This window comes from Schistocerca serialis, chromosome 1 (assembly GCF_023864345.2).
Source record: "Schistocerca serialis cubense isolate TAMUIC-IGC-003099 chromosome 1, iqSchSeri2.2, whole genome shotgun sequence".
NCBI classification, from domain to species: Eukaryota; Metazoa; Arthropoda; class Insecta; order Orthoptera; family Acrididae; genus Schistocerca; species Schistocerca serialis.
In genome coordinates this window covers 879,617,100-879,637,789 of record NC_064638.1, presented here as the reverse complement: position 1 = coordinate 879,637,789, position 20,690 = coordinate 879,617,100, and the positions used below count along the sequence as shown (strand labels likewise).

General features: G+C 41.4%; 1 protein-coding gene across 2 annotated transcripts in view; it reads left to right on the top strand.

The window, feature by feature from the left end:
- The window catches only part of LOC126410881 (glutathione S-transferase theta-1-like), a 129,366-nt gene that overhangs the window by 69,415 nt on the left and 39,261 nt on the right, over window positions 1-20,690 (top strand). For both annotated transcript variants that reach the window (XM_050081322.1, XM_050081320.1), the window contains exons 3-5: window positions 5,514-5,677; window positions 16,219-16,306; window positions 16,395-16,545. In XM_050081322.1, coding sequence (XP_049937279.1) covers window positions 5,566-5,677; window positions 16,219-16,306; window positions 16,395-16,545 — 351 coding nt within the window. In that variant the 5' untranslated portion in view covers window positions 5,514-5,565. The remainder of the gene's footprint in view (window positions 1-5,513; window positions 5,678-16,218; window positions 16,307-16,394; window positions 16,546-20,690) is intronic.

Below are 20,690 nucleotides of genomic sequence, written 5' to 3'. Positions count from 1 at the left end.
CCTCAGCGCTTCATAAACAGATCCAGCTGCGACTGGCCTTAAAATTTTCGATTTTTTTCTTTCTAACAATTTCATGTGCCTTAATTTTTAAAATTTCGGCGTTCACCGGTAGGAATTTCTGGCGCTGTTCCTTAATAAATTCATTTAAAATCACTTCTAGTGCATGGTATCGACCACACTTTGGCCCACTAAATGCTTTCCTGTTGATCATTCAAATAATTTGTCTCTCTGCACTCGCCATCGCCTGACGTTGCTCTCATCAATCCCATATCACTGACCTGCAGCACGATTAGAACTTTGTTCAGCAGAAGAAATAACTCCCCTCTTGAATTTGGCACTATAATGAAAGCTCTTCATTATGGTTCACTAATATCAACAAGCACTTCACAAAATTGCACGAAGCAATGGGTTCCGCTACGTGAAATGTTAACGAGCCCCAGCGTATCAGCTCGTGCAACAATCCTAAAGCCTTGTGCATTGTTGGTATTTTTGTGTAAAGAAGTTTATTTTTGTTGTTATGAATATTTGAAAGGCTGCGACATTCGAAAATGAACAATACGGAATTTCTGTTTACTTCGTTGGATAATGTATGAAAATGTAGTGGTCGAAACTCGGGTCGGAGAAAAAAAAAGCTCGTTTTCTACCTTTTTTTAAATTTATTTACTGACGCAGAGGTTTTGGCGCCAGTATTTATCTTTGTGCCTGCAAAGCATGCCTGTGTAACGCTACGTATGTTCGACGGCAGAAGTTAGTTGTGGCGGCACCTACCAACATTTTTTAGAACTTCCGCTTACTTTGCACATGATTCTAAACCGCCGGCGGTTTTTTGGATAACAAAAACCGGAAAAAAATTGCGGCTTAGATTCGAGTAAATACGACAATAGGTGTACTCACAAGACAAGAGAAGTTACCACAGAAAGGCCATTGTCACCTAGTATAACAAGGACATAACAAATGTTGCTCACAGTGCAGACAGTGACATTAACACCTCCTTTGGACAGCATCTAGTGCTGCCAGTCAATCTGTACTGCACTGTTGGTCCTACACAAGCCCCTACCACGCCGTAGCGGAAAAGCGAGGCAACTGTCCCCCAATTGAAGCAGCTGATCGCCGCCATTTGCAGGGATGAACCTAGTATTGGGGTTGTGATCTGAAGTATATGTGACGCAACAAGAGCAAATTGAAGCACAAATTAAACACATGTCTGTTTAAAAAAATACTGAGTATTCGAGTATATTTTAAAAGTGTGCTTAAATGAAAGAACTTTCCTAATTTCCGAAATACGTCTGCATAGAGACGCGAAATTTAAGAATGTAAGGCTCTTTCCTGACAAGGTGGAGCGAGTTTACATCGAGTTATTTGCATTAGATAATTACATGGAACTTTTTAAATAGCAGCCAGTACGATTATCATTTAATTCACATAATTTTCCTGTCAGGTTCTGTTTGCTTTCTGCCATTTTGCATGCTTACTTTTGTTTAGCACAGTATTGTCTAAAGTTATAGCAAAAGCTTTTAACCCATCCGAATATTGCTGTGAATTGTTTTTGCTTCTATCTAAGACCTCCAATAACATGTCACTGTGAGTAGCGTTAATAAGCGAGATTACTTTATCGTTTACTAAGTTTTTAGGTTTCAGTTCTTCTTAAATATTTGCTAATTTGCAAATATTCTGCGTCTGTCTTTTGCACTTTTTGTTCATTGTATTTAACTTAGTCTTATATTGCACAATTTTTACTTCCTTCCTTTCTTCAATTTTTTCGAATTTTTCCTTCAGCTTACTTGGACTTGATGGAAATGAATAATTGTAGTCTCCAGTGTAACCAGAAACGTGCACATCCACACACACGTTTTCTACTGTCTCAACATTTCTTGGCTTTGGAGGTTTCCTTGCCTTGATAACTTGGAAGAGGAACATTCAAAATTATACACACTGTGACAGTATTTCCACTCTATTTAACCTAGGCCTATATTGCACGATTTCCAGGAGACTACATCTTTTTCAAATGAGTTGGAAATCCAAATACTGTCGGTATAGCATCGTCCTTCAGTTGACGTCTATTTACATAATTTTCCATGTAACAATTCTCTTCAAAATGAAGAGAGCACAGCAAATGATTTGCTGTCGGTTGGAAGTTCTCTCTCCGAGTAGCAACCATCCATTTCCGATTTGGAAAATCATTTGTAAGGGGAAGCCTAAATAAAAACAAACGCTAATGATGTATTATTTCTCGATGTAACATTGTTTCCGCCTTCGTCTTTGCTTCCAGTCTTACTGTTACAATTAAAAGCAGCACATGAACGAACCATGTTTACGCACTGTTTCCCTGCAAATGGCAGCTTCCATCACGTTCAATGTGGGGACGCGACACTAGCGCCAATGCGCGGTCTAGTTTTTATTTAGTAAGTCTGTGGTCCTATACTTCCACGTGTAATGTTTAATTGGTATTATTTACCGTGTTATGTATAGTACATATTGCTGATATGATAATATGTCGCTGCCGTAACGCATCATGACCATTAACAGGGCAAAAATGTTGCCACAGCTTATGATGTGGCTGTACATGCTGAGAATGGCAGATGTGAGACTTAGCCATTTTCCATGTGAACAGTATTGTTTTGTGACTGTGTGGCTTGTACACGGTAAGATGATGATTTTACTGGTGCTGCCAGAAACATAGAAAACTGGCATTGATTGAAAGATATTAAATTGTCTCAAAATGCAGTAACATTAAGCTGCCTCTGGATGCGAAGTATTACTGTATGCATTGTTAAGGGTAATGGTGCCAGTACTCCAGGAAGAAGTTGATGTTGCCTTCTGGTCACCATTCCTCCCCCCACAGCACCACAGCAGTGCTAATGTGGAGAAAGACATGCCTACTGCAATTCCTGACAGCCACCAAAGGAATTGCCAACTTATTGTGGACAAGCTGCACAGTGGTCTGCCACATCTCCTGAACTTTGTTGATTGGACTTTCGGCTGTTGATGAAAAATTTGATGCATATTATTGTATGTTAGCAACATTCTTCAACACACTTATTTTATTGTGTAAAAGATTCCTGGCTGTAGTTTACAGCCTTTCACGGTATTGTTATTTGTACACTCTTTCACAAATATTTTGTTTTATAATTTTTATAGTTTTTTTGTCTTTTAATTTTAAAATTCTCCTCATCTTTCCGAGAATTATGTAATGACTTGTTCTGTGAATTGCCTCAAATGATTGTGTGTAAGATGAGAAAATAATTTGACTAGGATATGTGTGATTTTTATACTAAGAGAGAGCAAAAACGTTTTGTGGAAACACACTGACAGAATTGGAAAGTGTTACACCATAAAACTTCAGTCTGATGTTTATCAAACTGTGTAGAAATGGTCATCATATAACAGATATTACATGCCATTCCATTCTGAACTGATGTCCATAACCATCAATATGAAGTCTGGTTCCCCATGGGCATAAATACTCTCCTATATTCATTGGATCATGAAAAAAAACAGCCTCCAAAAGTAAAATTGAGGAATTGCTTGTCATGCCTGTTAAACAAACTGGCTGGAAGCTGATATGAAAGCATATAATTTCCTGTGTAATCCCACACATTCTCTGTGGGTGACAATTTACAAGATGGACAGTCCAATCAAGGATCCACTCATTCCTCAAGGTTGCTTCAAGAGAGAGACAGAGAGAGACAGAGAGAGAGAGAGAAAGACAGATTCCAGACATTAGAGAGATATCGGGCTCAAGAATCACAGCTTGCTGTGGTCTTTTACGAGGTCACTTTCGGGCAGGTTGGTGACAAACCTGCCACCAAAGACAGAAGTGAGATTCATAGCTAAATGCCACAAAGTTCCACAGAATTTTCCATTTGGCTGTGGTTCTGCACCATACAGCCACAAAATGCCACACAACTTTCCAGTTGACCTGGCTCTACACTTTACACGTGTCTGTTGTCTGTGCGTGATATCAGCAGTAAATTATGCATGCCAACTCATGATTGAAATCATCTACCGATAATCTGTTCCCAACAGCCCATGGTGACACTCAAACATCACTTCTGCCCAGATTTTAGATGTTCTCATTGATTTGTTTGTCAGAGCCTCTTGAACAATCTGACCATCCTTTTGTGTTCTTGTGGTGTTGTCCTTGTGGAAGGACTCTTAACTCTTTTTATCACACTGTTGCCCTGAGTCCATCATTCACCCTGTAGTCCTTGCACTACAGACAACTGTGTAATCTGTCAGTATGGTGGTTCTATATAATTCATTTCCATGGTCCGTCCTACCCAAAGTCAGAAAAATGGTGATAAGCTACACTTGCATGTTCATCTGGATGTAATAAGTTGTGATCTCCACTTGAATGTTTCCAGTAAAAGTAAATACTCCCAAAGCTATCATGTTTTCACTTCATTATTCATTCATAGAAATGGATTTTTTACACTGAAAATAAGCCAGCATAAGGATCAAATTTTAATCAACATTTCCCCACATGCTTAGAAATATTGTAGTATCAGTTTGGTAACATTTGATTAAGATGTTCATGGTGTAGTGATTTCCATTTCCATAATTGTAGCTTTGAATAAAGTAACTCATTTGTGAGGTGATGGGAAACTAGTCGGTCTTTCTACAGATCCATCTAGTGGCCTAGCCGCCAGGTCATGAAGAGGTAATGATTAGTGATTACAGTGATGTCATAGTTATGCTGGTTATCACAATCCAAAAAGTAACTGAGAACATTTAAATTTAGTGGATAAAATTAGCAAAATAATGTTAATACCTCTGGCTCCTATAAGACCACAGAAATTGGTATGTTTCATCCGTATTTAGTTATCTGCCGGTTGAATGGTAAGACTTATTAAGAAACAAAATTAATGGAGAAATATGAAGAAAATGGAGGTTAATACACTCTGCTGTATTCAGATATTCATTTACTTATATGATAATTGGATGGGTAGAAAACATTAAGGTAAGGAGTGTAGAATTTTAAAAACAATTTAATTCATTGAAACTGTACCATGGAAATGGAACTACACCTGTTAATCATACAATGTAGGCTTTCACTGATTACACCTCTTAAGTTCTATATTCAGTGCACAGCAGAAATGATGAAATACTTATTTATTGTGGCCCAAAGACAAATGGTTAAGGAAGTCGATATCACTCCTACCGGTAAAGAGCTCACCAAACAGAAAAGGCAGAATTAAAAACCTGAAACAAATATTTCCTGCTGAAAGATAAAACAATTGGAAGCTCAGATAATATGACTTACCTATTTATAAAGGCATAATTTATGAGTGAAACTCGTTTGTTTAGAAATGTTTGTGCATTTAAAATGCAGTAACTGTTGTGTTGTGGGCTTGCTCAACAGTAAGGTGCTAGTGGGATTTGGCATGCATAAACTTCATTAACTGAAGTATTTGTTATCACCAACATCATTCTTTTGTTTCAGCTTCATAACATCCCAAACTTTTTATTTTCCTGGTGTGTTCACTGTAATTCATGCAACTTTTATCTTTCAGGATCGCTGTTCTCTACACAGTTACACTTCACTAACAGAAGAACAGCTGTAGTATGTCGCTGAAAGTTTACTATGATCTGCTTTCACAACCATCAAGAGCAGTTGTCTTATTTTTGTTAGCAAATGACATTCCTTTTGTGGCAAGGGAAATAAATGTTCTCCATGGTTGGTATTGTAGGAATATGTTACAGTATTGTATGTAAACTGAGATAGAATGGCAGATGAAACACCAAGTGATTGGAAGTTTTAGTGGACATATGAAAAACTTGTTAGCAGTCTAAAATTATTGCATTTATTCAAGAGACTGTTAGCAGGGAGCCCATATTTCGTCACTATTGGCAACTAAAACCTATGGTTTCATCTGTCATATTTCCATAGCATAGTTAGTAGTACCAATATTTTTAACTTCAGGGCATTGATGTGGAGCATGTGGTCACTTTAGTGGGTTGAAGGAGATGTAAGATTAGTATTCTGTCATACATTGTAACAGCAGCTCAAGAGAGAGAGGTTCTGTGGTCTTAATACCGAGAATTTTGGCACTCAGAAAGTGAATCAGTGCCCACGTAAATCAAAGGCGTGGTGATTAGAGATAATGGAGGTCATCAGTTGGATTGCCAATAGTGGTGTTTATTCTAATGTAGACTCAGACACAAATTTTATATTGCTGGGGCAGAAATAGTGTTGAAGTTTTCAACTACAAAATAAATAGGCTGGAAGCTGTTAGGAATGTGTGCTGTTTATTCTGTAAAGTTAATGAAAAAACTGCACCTACTACCAAAAAGAAGAGTATCTAATGAGTTTCATTTATTTATTGGTACATTATCACCCATTCGTTAGCTACTAAAATGTACTGTGCTACTAATTTAATGTTTGTTTATTGTCCTGCTAACAGTGATTTATAATTTTAATAGTGCTGTTTCCACCATCTCTACCTATTTTTTCGACAAAAGCATATCCAGAGTCTGGGTAGGCAAGAAGGGTGGAGGGCGGTCATTTCATTTTAGTTGTGCGGTGAAAGACGAAATAGTTTTGAGATTTCATGAGAAATTGCTCTGGTTATGCATGCCACAAATCAATATCCATTACATGATCTGGGTTTCTTCAAGCTGATATTGAATTGATCCATCTGTCTGTCTGATAGGCATGATGTGAGTTCAGTTGATGAAGATGATTAGTCTTGAGGAGGGGCGGGGAGAGGGGGGGGGGGGGGAAGGTGACATGACTGCTACCCTCCCTTGCCAATTGTTGGCATGCCCTTTCCTGTTGACACTTAGCTCCACATAAAGCAGCTTTTTATTTCTATCACAACAATAGAGCAGTGTATATTTCAGTTAATTCTTTTGAAATTATTATTCAACCAGTGACAGTATTGTGAGAACTATAGATTGTTAGTGACTGTATAGCGGTGATGATGGGTCTCAGACAGGCACAACAGAAAAACTTCTAAACACATAAGCTTCTGACCAGAAGAGCTTCATTTCAAATAGACAACATATACTGTCTCTGAGTGCCGAGACCAGACTGTGAGCAACTGTGCATGATGGGAGAAGCCATCTGTGTGGTAGCAGCAAGGAGGAGGCTGGGTTGAGGGGGGGGGGGGGGGGGGGAGCACGGTACAGGTGGTGGCAGTAAAGTGCTGTTTGCGAGAGCATAGTACGAGGTGGAGAAATGACAGAGCAGTAAGACAGAGGGCGAGGCGGGGGGGGGGGGGGGGGGGGGGGGGGAGCACAAGCACGGTACAGGTGGGGGCAGTAAAGTGCTGTTTGCGAGAGCATACAGGTACGAGGTGGAGAAAGGGCAGAGCAGTAAGGCAGAGGGCTGGGGGAGAGGCTTGTACAATATGAGGCTGTGGGTTGGGAACAAGGAAGGGGACAATGACTAACAAAGGCTGATGCCAGGATGGTTATGGAAGCATAGGATATACTGCAGGGAGAGTTCCTGCCTGTGCAGTTCAGAGAAGCTACCATTGGTAGGAAGGATCCAGATGCCATAGGCTGTGAAGCAGTCATTAAAATGAAGAACGATGGGTTGAGCAGTGGGCTCAGAAACTGAGTAGTCCACTTTTCTTGGCCACTGTTTGTCGTTGGCCATCATGCGGACACAACAGCGTGTTGGTTGTCATGCCCACGCAAAATGAAGCACAGTGGTTGTAGCTTAGCTTGTAGATCGAATGACTGGATTCACAGGTAGCCTTGCCTTTGATGGGATAGGTGTCTGCCCCTGGTAGCTGAGTGGTCAGCATGACTGACTGTAATACCTAAAGGCCCAGGTTCGATTCCCAGCTGGGTGGGAGATTTTCTCCACTCAAGGACTGCATGTTGTGTCGTCCTTATTCATCATTTCATCCCCATCGACACGCAAGTCGCCGAAGTGGCATCAACTAGAAAGACTTGCACCAGGCGAACGGTCTACCCGACGGGAGGCCATAGCCACACAGCATTTCATTTCATGGGATAGGTGATGTCTGTGACTGGACTGGAGTAGGTCGTAGTGGCAGGGTGTAAGGAACAGGTCTTGCATCTAGTTCTGTTACAGGGATATGAGCCAGGAGGCAATGTGTTGGGAGCAGGGGATGTGAAGGAATGGATGAAGATATTGTGTAGGCTCAGTGGGTGGCAGAATACCACTGTGGGGTAGGATATTCCTTGTTTCAGGGCACATTGACTTCACCTGTCCTTTTCAACCCAACAAGCTACCTTCCTTGATGTTGACCTCAAGCTCAAAGTTGGCTACATCAGTACCTCCATCCATATCACCAGCTATACCTCCATTTCAACAGCTGCCACCCATTCCACGCCAAGAAGTACCTTCCATGCAGCCTAGCCACTCATGGATGTCACATGTATAGTGACAGGACATCCATCTCGAAATACACCAAGGGTTTCGCAAAGACTTTTATGTTGTAATTTCATATGCTGATACATTCCATGATCTTGGAGATTTGCTCCTCAATTTGGTCCCATGGAACTGGATGTGTAAAGTAAAAAGTAAATGAAATACCATAATTACACTTCCAACTTTGTACAGAGACAGACCTCCAGTCACCCATTACTTCCCAAAGTCCCACCATCTGGCCACAGAGGAGCATTCCCCTTGTGACTAAGCACCACCCAGGACTGGAGCAACTGAATCACATACTCCACCTGGTTTTGTACTACCTCTCATCATGCCCTGAAATCAGGAATGTCTCACCCATTATCTTCCCCATCTCTCCCACAGTGATATTCCACTGCCCACCGGACCTACAATATCCTCGTCCATCGCTACACAACCCCTGCTGCTAACCCCTTGCTTCATGGCTCATATCCTTGTAATAGACCTAGATGCAAGACCTGCCCATATTTCCTCCCACCACCACCTACTCCAATCCAGTCACAGGCATCACCTATTCCATCAAAGGCAGGGCTTCATCTGAAACCAGTCATGTGATCCTGCTTTGTTCTATGTGGGCATGACAACCAACAAGTGGTCTGTCCGCATGAATGGCCACTGACAAACTGTTGCCTAGAAACAGCTGGACTGCCCAGTTGCTGAGCACGCTGCCTTATACAGCATTCTTCTTTTTAATGACTGCTTCACAGCCTGTGCCATCTGGATACTTCCTGCCAAAACCAGCTTTTCTGAATTGCAGAGATGGGAACTCTTCCTGTAATATACTCTACATTCCCATAACCCTCCTGGCCTGAACCTTCCTTAGTCATTGTCCTTCACCCACCTATCCCCTTCCCTGTTCCCACTCCGGCACTACACAGCCTTCTATTCCTCGAGCACACCCACAGTCTTTTTACTTCTCTCCTTTTCCACACACCCAATGCCCCGACCTGCGCCCCCCATGCCCTCCATCTAACCTCGTGACTACACCTTGCTGCCATACCCTCTCTCCACCTCATCCATGTATGCTCCCTAAGGCAGCACTCTGCTGTCCCCCACCTGTATCCTGCACTCTCTCCTCCATCCCACCCCAGGTCACCCCTCCCCCCCAACCACTCTGATTGATTCCATTCTCCCATCATGAACAGTTGGTCATAGTCTGGTACTGGCAACTAGAGACAGTGGTTATGCATGTATGAGCCATCTTTGCATGAGTGTGTGTGTGTGTGTGTGTGTGTGTGTGTGTGTGTGTGTGTTTTATGTCCACTTCAGAAGAAGGCGTTCTGGCTAAAAGCTTATGTGTATGTTAGTCTTTTCACTGTGCCTGTCTACAACTCAACATCTCTGCTCTCTGGTGTTCATAATATTGACATTATCCCATTGTGGATTTTCCATTCAAACTACAATCATATTACTTAAAATAAGCCATATTATGGTGTAAAATATGAATTTATAGTAAATGTCAGTAAGTTTTACTTGGCAAGGTGAACTGGTAACCCAGGACCGTAGCGGTTCATGTGACGAGGTGCAGCCATGCTCCAATTCAAGGAGGAGCATGTTGGTAGCTCACAGTACGAGCGCAAAAAGTGCTCTCAAAAAGTGGTTGCAGAAAATATTTTCTCATGAATCCATGACAGACTGCTGTTAACATCGTTAATATTATTGACAGCAGACATTGAGAATGAGGGAGGTGTGATAGTGCCATTAGTGAAGGCAACGTAATGTTGAAACAAATGTTGACAAACAAAAGTTATGTAAGTCAATAGTGTGCAGATTATGGAAGGAGGGACAGAGTTTTGAGTGACATAGGCCTCCACACAAGGAAAGATTACACTTGCTCCTTCCCCCCCCCCCCCCTCCCCCCCTCCAGGAATCTGATCTGAAGTACAGAGTATTTATTCATCACAGAATTGTCATACACTTCTAGAAGTGAGTGGGTAACCATCAGTTCTCTGGGATATAGTAAGTTGTTTGTGCCACTCAAATTTACGTTGCCTTCACTAATGGCACTATCACACCTCCCTCATTCTCAATGTCTGCTGTCAATAATATTAACGATGTTAACAGCAGTCTGTCATGGATTCATGAGAAAATATTTTCTGCAACCACATGCAATTTCATGACATGTTCTCCATCTGTCTCACCCCCCACCCCCTCCTCTAATAAATGTTCTTGCTGAGTGGAGCAGGATTCAAGTATCTGCACCAAAGCAGATTAATTAAAATTTAATTGATGATATAGATAAATGTGTTATTGACTAGCAGTTTGTGTGATACTGTATTATTAACAATACAAGAAAATGTCAACCCTGCAAAAAAAAGGAAAAAAAAAAGAAAACTTCACCATGTTTGTTGCACATAACTGGATTTCTTAGTTAGCACAGAAGATCAGAGAAAAACTGTTCCATCTATGGGAACTGATTTTAAAACATACTGGAATGAACAACGCAGTGTGTGTGGATGATGGAATATAATTGTAAAAAGAACATACTAGATTAGATTTTTTGCACAAAAAAAGTGAAGGATCAGAATTAAAACAGCCAGGGTTTTATTTAGATAAACCGTGAATTCATACACACACCATTGTGGATAAATATTGCAAAGTGACACTGTGCAAAAACTGTTGTCAAAAACAGTGCCAGACAACATTTCATTGCTTTGAATGAAGAGTTTCATTTCATGTTCACATCTCCTCTACAAAAAGAGGAAAACTTTGAACCATCATATAGAAATGGACAGAAAAAAAATTAAAAGTTTGTAGAGATAAGAAATGCTGAAATTTTGGTGTTACTTAAGGAGCATCAACCTCCACTTCTTTGTTCCATAGACAAACTTTTGCAACAACGTGGTTCTGTTCCTGCAGTGACCATATGACCTAGAAAAAAATCCTGCAGATCTGATGTGGGATCTTGCAAGAACAAGATCCATAGTTGTAATACCTCAACCATGATGTTTTTACTGCTATAAATGTCATGTGTCACCTATCGTGTAGCAAGCTTTTCAATGTAATGCTCGTTCAGCAACTTGCACATCAATTTCACTGCTTGTATATTCAAGACGCTTTTCAATTGGCCTTGCAAGGCTGAGTGTGCGTCCTTACAGCTCTTTCGATGAGAGAAAAATCTGAGGTTGTCACTGAGGATTGAACCCAGGACCTCAGCATAACTAGCCAAAAAAGCTAGCTACTAGGCCACACAATCAGTTTGCTTTTGCTGCTGTGATATTAGTTTTTATCTTTACGTCATTAGAAGACTTGAAAGGCTGTGTATCATGCCAAAAAAGTGCATAATGACTATTGATGGAGAGATACTACAACAAGTGAACAAACTGAAAAAATAGTAAAATCAGTCAGCATGGATTTGAACAAAGAGCTGGCATTACGTCCATGGCTAAATTAGCAGATGGTGAATTAACATACTCAAGTGTGGAAGTTAGTGATATCATTGGAAAGGTGGTCTTATGGTTATTGCCAATTAAATATCATAAGCAAACAAGGTGAGATTTACTGTATGTCCTATTTCTGTTCTTGTTATTAATAGTCAATTCACTCAGAGGTGCATACAGATATATAGTGTGTAACAGCACTCCACTTGCAGGAATACTGATTAAATGCTTTTAGTGCCTGCTCTCCCTCTTCTCAGGCATAAGCACTATAATGCTGCCATCACAGCCAGATAACCACTTCATTTTGCCAGGTTATATACATAAATATACAGTGAGGAAAATGAAAAATAAAATTGTTTAGTCAAAATTATCAACTTCTTTTATGCACTAATCTCTACTCACTTTCCATTCTCTATTATGTTTCATTTTAACTCAGTCACAGTATCCATTTCACACAGAGCTATTTGCTGTAGATGTTAATGTCATGAGAAAGTAAAATTTTGATAGTTCCTCTCTTTTTGTGTTGTGTTTCTTTAATTTATTTTACAATTACCTGGATTGGTGTAATCTTTTATTATATTTGCTGAATGATTACATTACCATTACTATCACCATAGCCTCATCTTCTCCTGTTAGTTTACTTTGTCTATCATTAATATTTTATGATGATACTGACATCATTGCTATGTGAAAAAATTACTGCTTGGGCTTAATAACCTTGGCATAAGAAACATACTTTCTAGAAAATTTGCCTATCACAGTGGTTGGTGATGTAGTAGGAAGTGGTATACCTCGTGTGGCTCTGTCATTAAACTCGAACAATAATTCATTTTCAGCAGAAATTAAATTTAAGGAAACTTCCAATTCGTACTAACATAATGATAGATATTCTACAGGCCAGTGGCTTTCAAGAACTAATGGTATCTGACATTCACTATAGCTTTAGTTCTCATGTTTGATGTAACTCTTCAGGCTTTCCCGGCGATCTAATGACATCTTGGGTTGTCGGGTGTTCTGCCGGATATCAGCGTCGTACTTGCACGATATTTCAGTCACGTAGCTCGTAACCTTCATCAGGTGCGACCTGAGGCTGTCTCAGGTTGCACCTGATGAAGGTTACGAGCTACGTGACCAAAATATCGTGCAAGTACGACGCTGATATCCGGCAGAACACCCGACAACCCAAGATGTCTCATGTTTTATGTTTGGAAGTGAAATTCATTAAGCAGATAATTCCACATATATAGCATGCAGTAATCTCCCTTTACTGTAACATGTACTCCTAACATATCATGAACCTGCCATTCATCTATATTTTAATTTTTTGGGCAAGGATATGGGCTGGTTCACAAGAGAACATAGTTAGTTGCTAAATCGATGTAACCATGTTGCTGCCCAATATGAAAATATCTCACTTCATTTTATGTATATTAAAATTCTTAAAATTTAAGTGAAAAGTTGTTGCTTTTAGTTTATTGACTTTTTGCACTTAACACATTTTCTACCAAGGCATAGACCCAATCATACTCTTATTGACAGTCAAATGCATTCCACTTTCACACTGCAGTTTGCTATTGCTTTACCAAATAAATCTTTCAGGTTGCATCTGGCCATGGTAGCCTTTTTATAACAGATCAAAGAGAAATATGTTCTGCCAATGAAAGTTGCTGGCCAACAATAATGATATGGTTTTATCCACTGATGTTATGCACACACATCAAAAAATGTTTTGCATCGGCCCGGTTCCCAGAATTCCTGAAGATAGATGTTGACTGTGGATATTGTATCACATACACAGCCTCTTTGACTGTTCAGAGATGTCACAAAATCCGCCCAAAGATGTAAACAACCATGCATGAGCAGCACCTGTTAGACGGAGGGGGTTTGATAGCCAATTACTTCCATTCACTCCACCAGGAAGGACGCATACGGCTCATGATGTCTGTAGTTCAACCATGCCTAGACGTTCAGTACCATAGTTTGATTTCATCCTGCATTGTTACTTTGTGGCAGGAAGGGCTCTCAACAAGGGAAGTGTCCAGGTGTCTTGGAGTGAACCAAAGCAATGTTGTTCGGACATGGAGGAGATGCAGAGACATAGGAACTGTCAATGACATGCCTCGCTCAGGCCGCCCAAGGGTGACTATTGCAGTGGATGACAGCTACCTACGGATTATGGCTCGGAGGAACCCTGACAGCAATGCCACCATTTTGAATAACGCTTTTTGTGTAGCCACAGGATGTCTTTTTACTACTCAAACTGTGTGCAATAGGCTGCATGATGCACAACTTCACTCCTGACATCCATGGCGAGGTCCATCTTTGCATCCATGACACCTTGCAGCACAGTACAGATGGGCCCAACAACATGCTGAATGGACCGCTCAGGATTAGCTTCACTTTCTCTGCACTGATGAGTGTCGCATATGCCTTCAACCAGACAATCATCGGAGATGTGTTTGGAGGCAACCTGGTCAGGCTGAATGCCTTAGACACTTTGTCCAGCAAGTGCAGCAAGGTGGAGGTTCCCTACTATTTTGGGGTGGCATTATGTGGGTCCGAAGTATGTAGCTGGTGGTCATGGAAGGCGCCATAAGGGCTGTACGATACGTGAATGCCATCCTGTGATCGATAGTGCAACCATATTGACAGCATATTGGCAAGGCATTCGTCTTCATGGACGACGATTCACATTCTCATTTTGCACATCTTGTGAATGACTTCCTTCAGGATAACGGCATCACTTGACTAGAGTGGCCAGCATGTTCTCCAGACATGAACCATATTGAACATGCCTGGGATACATTGGAAAGGGTTGTTTATGGGTGATGTGACCCACCAACCACTCTGAGGGATCTACACCGAATCACTGTTGAGGAGTGGGACAACTGGACCAACAGTGCCTTGATGAACTTGTGGATAGCATGCCACGGCGAATTCAGGCGTGCATCAATGCAAGAGGATGTGCTACTGGGTATTAGAGGTACCAGTGTGTACAGTAATCTGGATCACCACCTCTGAAGTGTATGGTGGTACAACGTGCAATGTGTGGTTTTCATGAGCAATAAAAAGAGTGGAAATGATGTTTATGATGATCTCTATTCCAGTTTTCTGTACAGGTTCCAAAACTCTCGGAACTGTGGTGATGCAAAACTTTTTTTGTATAATTAAGTGCAACTTCCGCATGTAAATTGTATCATTGCTCATTATTAATTTATCAGTTGACATAATATTTCCCAACTCATAATTCATTGCTTTAGCAACTATTCAGATTGGTGATGTGTCTCATGTGCAAGCAAGTGTTCTGTGCAAAACCTGAATGACGAATCTCCTGCACTCACATACTAGTGCATGACTGGTAGCACTTGAGCATTGTTGAATATAATAGTGAGACAAGGCCTCTCTTGGGAAAGGTGAGCTTAGCTCCAAAAGTTCCACAAAACTGGCAAGGGATTTAATAAATCATACTACTGTCGATAGTAGTATCCCTTACAATCTATCAATAATTTGCTATATTTTGCTTTTGTTATTCTATCTTTCCAAACCATTTTTCATACTTTGTTCTTTCTCTTTAGTGTTATCACGGACCCTTTCCAAACTTTTAAATTCTTTCCATATGCAGTCCATCCTCCCTCCCCTTCCCTCCATCCCCCTACCTCCTCCCCATTTCCCCTGGCACTTCACATGTTTTTCTTTTTTGTTTTCCATACACTTCATATATTTTATGTTTTTAATTTCAGACTGTTACTGTTGCAAGATTTTTACAACGGCTACTATTATATGTTCAATAATTAATCATGACTTTGTAATAGTTGTTTACTTACTGGCTTTCCCTTTAACTGTTGTCTGCCCCAATAGCTGAGCGGTCAGCATGACGGATTGCCTTGCCTATGGGCCCGGGTTCGATTCCCTGCTGTGTCGGAGATTTTCTCCACTCAGGGACTGGGTGTTGTGTTGTCTTCATTATCATTTCATCCCCATCCGGCACGCAGGTCACCCACTGTGGTGTCGAATGTAATAAGACCTGCACCAAGGTGGCCGGACCTGCCCCGCAAAGGGCCTCCCGGCCAATGGTGCCAAATGCTCATTTCCATTTCCTTTCACTGTTGCATCAGTTAGCCACGACAATTTTAGGAGCTGTGGCTAATGTGGGGGGCTTCTGTTTTGTTCACTCCTTTTATAAGACAAATAATCGATTCATTTATCTGAAGTATACTCTTTTTTATATGTTTATAACTGTTTAACAGTCAAAGCTTTTATCCCAACTTTTTTGTTTATAATTTATCTGTTGTGTCAGCAGATATTTGTTGACATTTTAAAATCAGGTGTTTATAACACCCATCTTATTTCAAACAAAAACCACATCATTGATTGAATCTCTTCTGATAAATTCATAATTTTGTTTTTCCAAAAATGATTAATTATAATTTTATTGTTAAAATATCTTTACAGGTGAGCAGTTTAGTGAAGAATTCGCTAAACTTAATCCAATGAAGAAGGTTCCTGTGATCAAGGATGGAGAGTTCACATTGACTGAAAGGTAACAAACAGCAGATTCTTAGTATTAGTCCCATACACTGTGCTGCTAGTATAAGTTCATATTGATTTTGAATTAATTTTTGTTTCAGTGTAGGTATTTTACGGTACTTGTGCCGAGAGAAAAATGTTCCTGACCATTGGTACCCAGCAGACAGTAAAAAGCAAGCAAGAGTTGATGAATACCTCGAGTGGCAACATACAAATACAAGGAGTAACTGTGCACTTTATTTTTTGAATAAGGTTAGTTCAAGAAATGATTATGTGTGCTTTAGTAATGTTGTACTTCACTTGTTTACAGCCTCGTGTATCTTGATAGCCTCCCTTTTTCTGCTGAAGGAAATAGACTTTATTTCATTCATTAAAAAAAAAAAAAAAAAAAAAAAGATTAGCTATATCTGTACAAATTCTAGAATACAAATAGTGTGTATAAAGAAAACCAAACACTGCAAAGTGATCCATAGGGTACCAACCTCCCTTATTGCAATGTAGATTTTTATTTGCAGAATTAAAATTAAAACAGCTAGGTATAAGGAAACACCAAATGATACACACACAAAACTAGAAAATGCAGTATAGTAAGGAACAAAATACTGGATTTTCAAAGACAATAGCCCACAAGGGTACACTTCCAACCACACTTGGTCTCAGTTCAAATACTTCTATGTATAACTACCAAAAACGGTATTGGTGGTCTGCAAGGGAGCCCAAAAGAATACCAAAGGCCACAATGGTGGAACAAGTATATGATATGATAAGGTATCACAAAAGAAATGCCCATTTAATTTTTTGCTGGAAAGAAGCTCAAGTGAAGATTGTGAAAAATAGAAACATTCCATGAAGATCTCAAGGAAAACAATTGAGGAGCTGCTTTTTTTCCCCTTAAAAACTCAACAAATACAATAGATACAGTTTTTCATAAAATGAGTTTTTGTGTTTTCATGTAGATAGAAATGTTTGAGCATTTTAATTTTTACACAAGCACTAGATCTCACTGACATTACGAGAGCATTGTAATGAAATAAATTAAAATCTAATCTTTATAACATTATATCAAGGTATGATTCTTCCAGTTTATTTCAAAAGTCGATAAATGCTTGTTATTATTACTGGCATCTGTTAAGTTGACTTCTTTAATTCTATTTATTTGTTTTCCACCACAAATATTTTTATCTGCTATAATGTTTATTATATGCCTCCACTGTCATTAAAACACACATTTTTGCATATATTATTATATATAAATATAATGGAAGGAAACATTCCACGTGGGAAAAATTATGTATAAAAACAAAGATGAGGTGACTTACCGAACAAAAGCGCTGGCAGGTCGATAGACACACAAACAAACACAAACATACACACAAAATTCAAGCTTTCGCAACAAACTGTTGCCTCATCAGGAAAGAGGGAAGGAGAGGGGAAGACGAAAGGAAGTGGGTTTTATGGGAGAGGGTAAGGAGTCATTCCAATCCCGGGAGCGGAAAGACTTACCTTAGGGGGAAAAAAGGACAGGTATACACTCGCACACACGCACATATCCATCCACACATACAGACACAAGCAGACATATTTAAAGACAAAGAGTTTGGGCAGAGATGTCAGTCGAGGCCGAAGTGTAGAGGCAAAGAAGTTGTTGAAAGACAGGTGAGGTATGAGTGGCGGCAACTTGAAATTAGCGGAGATTGAGACCTGGCGGATGACGAGAAGAGAGGATATACTGAAGGGCAAGTTCCCATCTCCGGAGTTCGGATAGGTTGGTGTTGGTGGGAAGTATCCAGATAACCCGGACGGTATAACACTGTGCCAAGATGTGCTGGCTGTGCACCAAGGCATGTTTAGCCACAGGGTGATCCTCATTACCAACAAACACTGTCTGCCTGTGTCCATTCATGCGAATGGACAGTTTGTTGCTGGTCATTCCCACATAGAATGCATCACAGTGTAGGCAGGTCAGTTGGTAAATCACGTGGGTGCTTTCACACGTGGCTCTGCCTTTGATCGTGTACACCTTCTGGGTTACAGGACTGGAGTAGGTGGTGGTGGGAGGGTGCATGGGACAGGTTTTGCATCGGGGGCGGTTACAAGGATAGGAGCCAGAGGGTAGGGAAGGTGGTTTGGGGATTTCATAGGGATGAACTAACAGGTTACGAAGGTTAGGTGGACGGCGGAAAGACACTCTTGGCGGAGTGGGGAGGATTTCATGAAGGATGGATCTCATTTCAGGGCAGGATTTGAGGAAGTCGTATCCCTGCTGGAGAGCCACATTCAGAGTCTGGTCCAGTCCCGGAAAGTATCCTGTCACAAGTGGGGCACTTTTGTGGTTCTTCTGTGAGGGATTCTGGGTTTGAGGGGACGAGGAAGAGGCTCTGGTTATTTGCTTCTGTACCAGGTTAGGAGGGTAGTTGCGGGATGCGAAAGCTGTTTTCAGGTTGTTGGTGTAATGATTCAGGGATTCCGGACTGGAGCAGATTCGTTTGCCACGAAGACCTAGGCTGTAGGGAAGGGACCGTTTGATGTGGAATGGGTGGCAGCTGTCATAATGGAGGTACTGTTGCTTGTTGGTGGGTTTGATGTGGACGGACGTGTGAAGTTGGCCATTGGACAGGTGGAGGTCAACGTCAAGGAAAGTGGCATGGGATTTGGAGTAGGACCAGGTGAAACTGATGGAACCAAAGGAGTTGACGTTGGAGAGGAAATTCTGGAGTTCTTCTTCACTGTGAGTCCAGATCATGAAGATGTCATCAATAAATCTGTACCAAACTTTGGGTTGGCAGACTTGGGTAACCAAGAAGGCTTCCTCTAAGCGACCCATGAATAGGTTGGCGTACGAGGGGGCCATCCTGGTACCCATGGCTGTTCCCTTTAATTGTTGGTATGTCTGGCCTTCAAAAGTGAAGAAGTTGTGGGTCAGGATGAAGCTGGCTAAGGTGATGAGGAAAGAGGTTTTAGGTAGGGTGGCAGGTGATCGGCGTGAAAGGAAATGCTCCATCGCAGCGAGGCCCTGGACGTGCGGAATATTTGTGTATAAGGACGTGGCATCAATGGTTACAAGGATGGTTTCCGGGGGTAACAGATTGGGTAAGGATTCCAGGCGTTCAAGGAAGTGGTTGGTGTCCTTGATGAAGGATGGGAGACTGCATGTAATGGGTTGAAGGTGTTGATCTACGTAGGGAGAGATACGTTCTGTGGGGGCTTGGTAACCAGCTACAATGGGGCGGCCGGGATGATTGGGTTTGTGGATTTTAGGAAGAAGGTAGAAGGTAGGGGTGCGGGGTGTCGGTGGGGTCAGGAGGTTGATGGAGTCAGGTGAAAGGTTTTGCAGGGGGCCTAAGGTTCTGAGGATTCCTTGAAGCTCCGCCTGGACATCGGGAATGGGGTTACCTTGGCAAACTTTGTATGTGGTGTTGTCCGAAAGCTGACGCAGTCCCTCAGCCACATACTCCCGACGATCAAGTACCACGGTCGTGGAACCCTTGTCCGCCGGAAGAATGACGAAGGATCGGTCAGCCTTCAGATCACGGATAGCCTGGGCTTCAGCAGTGGTGATGTTGGGTGTAGGATTAAGTTTTTTTAAGAAGGATTGAGATGCAAGGCTGGAAGTCAGAAATTCCTGGAAGGTTAGGAGAGGGTGATTTTGAGGAAGAGGAGGTGGGTCCCGCTGTGACGGAGGACGGAACTGTTCCAGGCAGGGTTCAATTTGGATGGTGTCTTGAGGAGTCGGATCATTAGGAGTAGGATTAGGATCATTTTTCTTCGTGGCAAAGTGATACTTCCAGCAGAGAGTACGATGGTAGGACAGTAAATCTTTGACGAGGGCTGTTTGGTTGAATCTGGGAGTGGGGCTGAAGGTGAGGCCTTTGGATAGGACAGAGGTTTCGGATTGGGAGAGAGGTTTGGAGGAAAGGTTAACTACTGAATTAGGGTGTTGTGGTTCCAGATTGTGTTGATCGGAATTTTGAGGTTTTGGAGGGAGTGGAGCTGGAAGTGGGAGATTGAGTAGATGGGAGAGACTGGGTTTGTGTGCAATAAGAGGAGGTTGAGGTTTGCTGGAAAGGTTGTGAAGGGTGAGTGAGTTGCCTTTCCGGAGGTGGGAAACCAGGAGATTGGATAGTTTTTTGAGGTGGAGGGTGGCATGCTGTTCTAATTTACGGTTGGCCTGTAGGAGGATGCTCTGAACAGCCGGTGTGGATGTGGGAGAGGAAAGATTAAGGACTTTTATTAAGGATAGGAGTTGACGGGTGTGTTCATTGGCTGAGTTGATGTGTAGGTGAAGGATTAGGTGGGTGAGGGCAATGGATTGTTCAGTTTGGAACTGGTATAGGGACTGATGGAAGGAAGGGTTGCAGCCAGAGATGGGAACTTTAAGTGTGAGGCCTTTGGGGGTG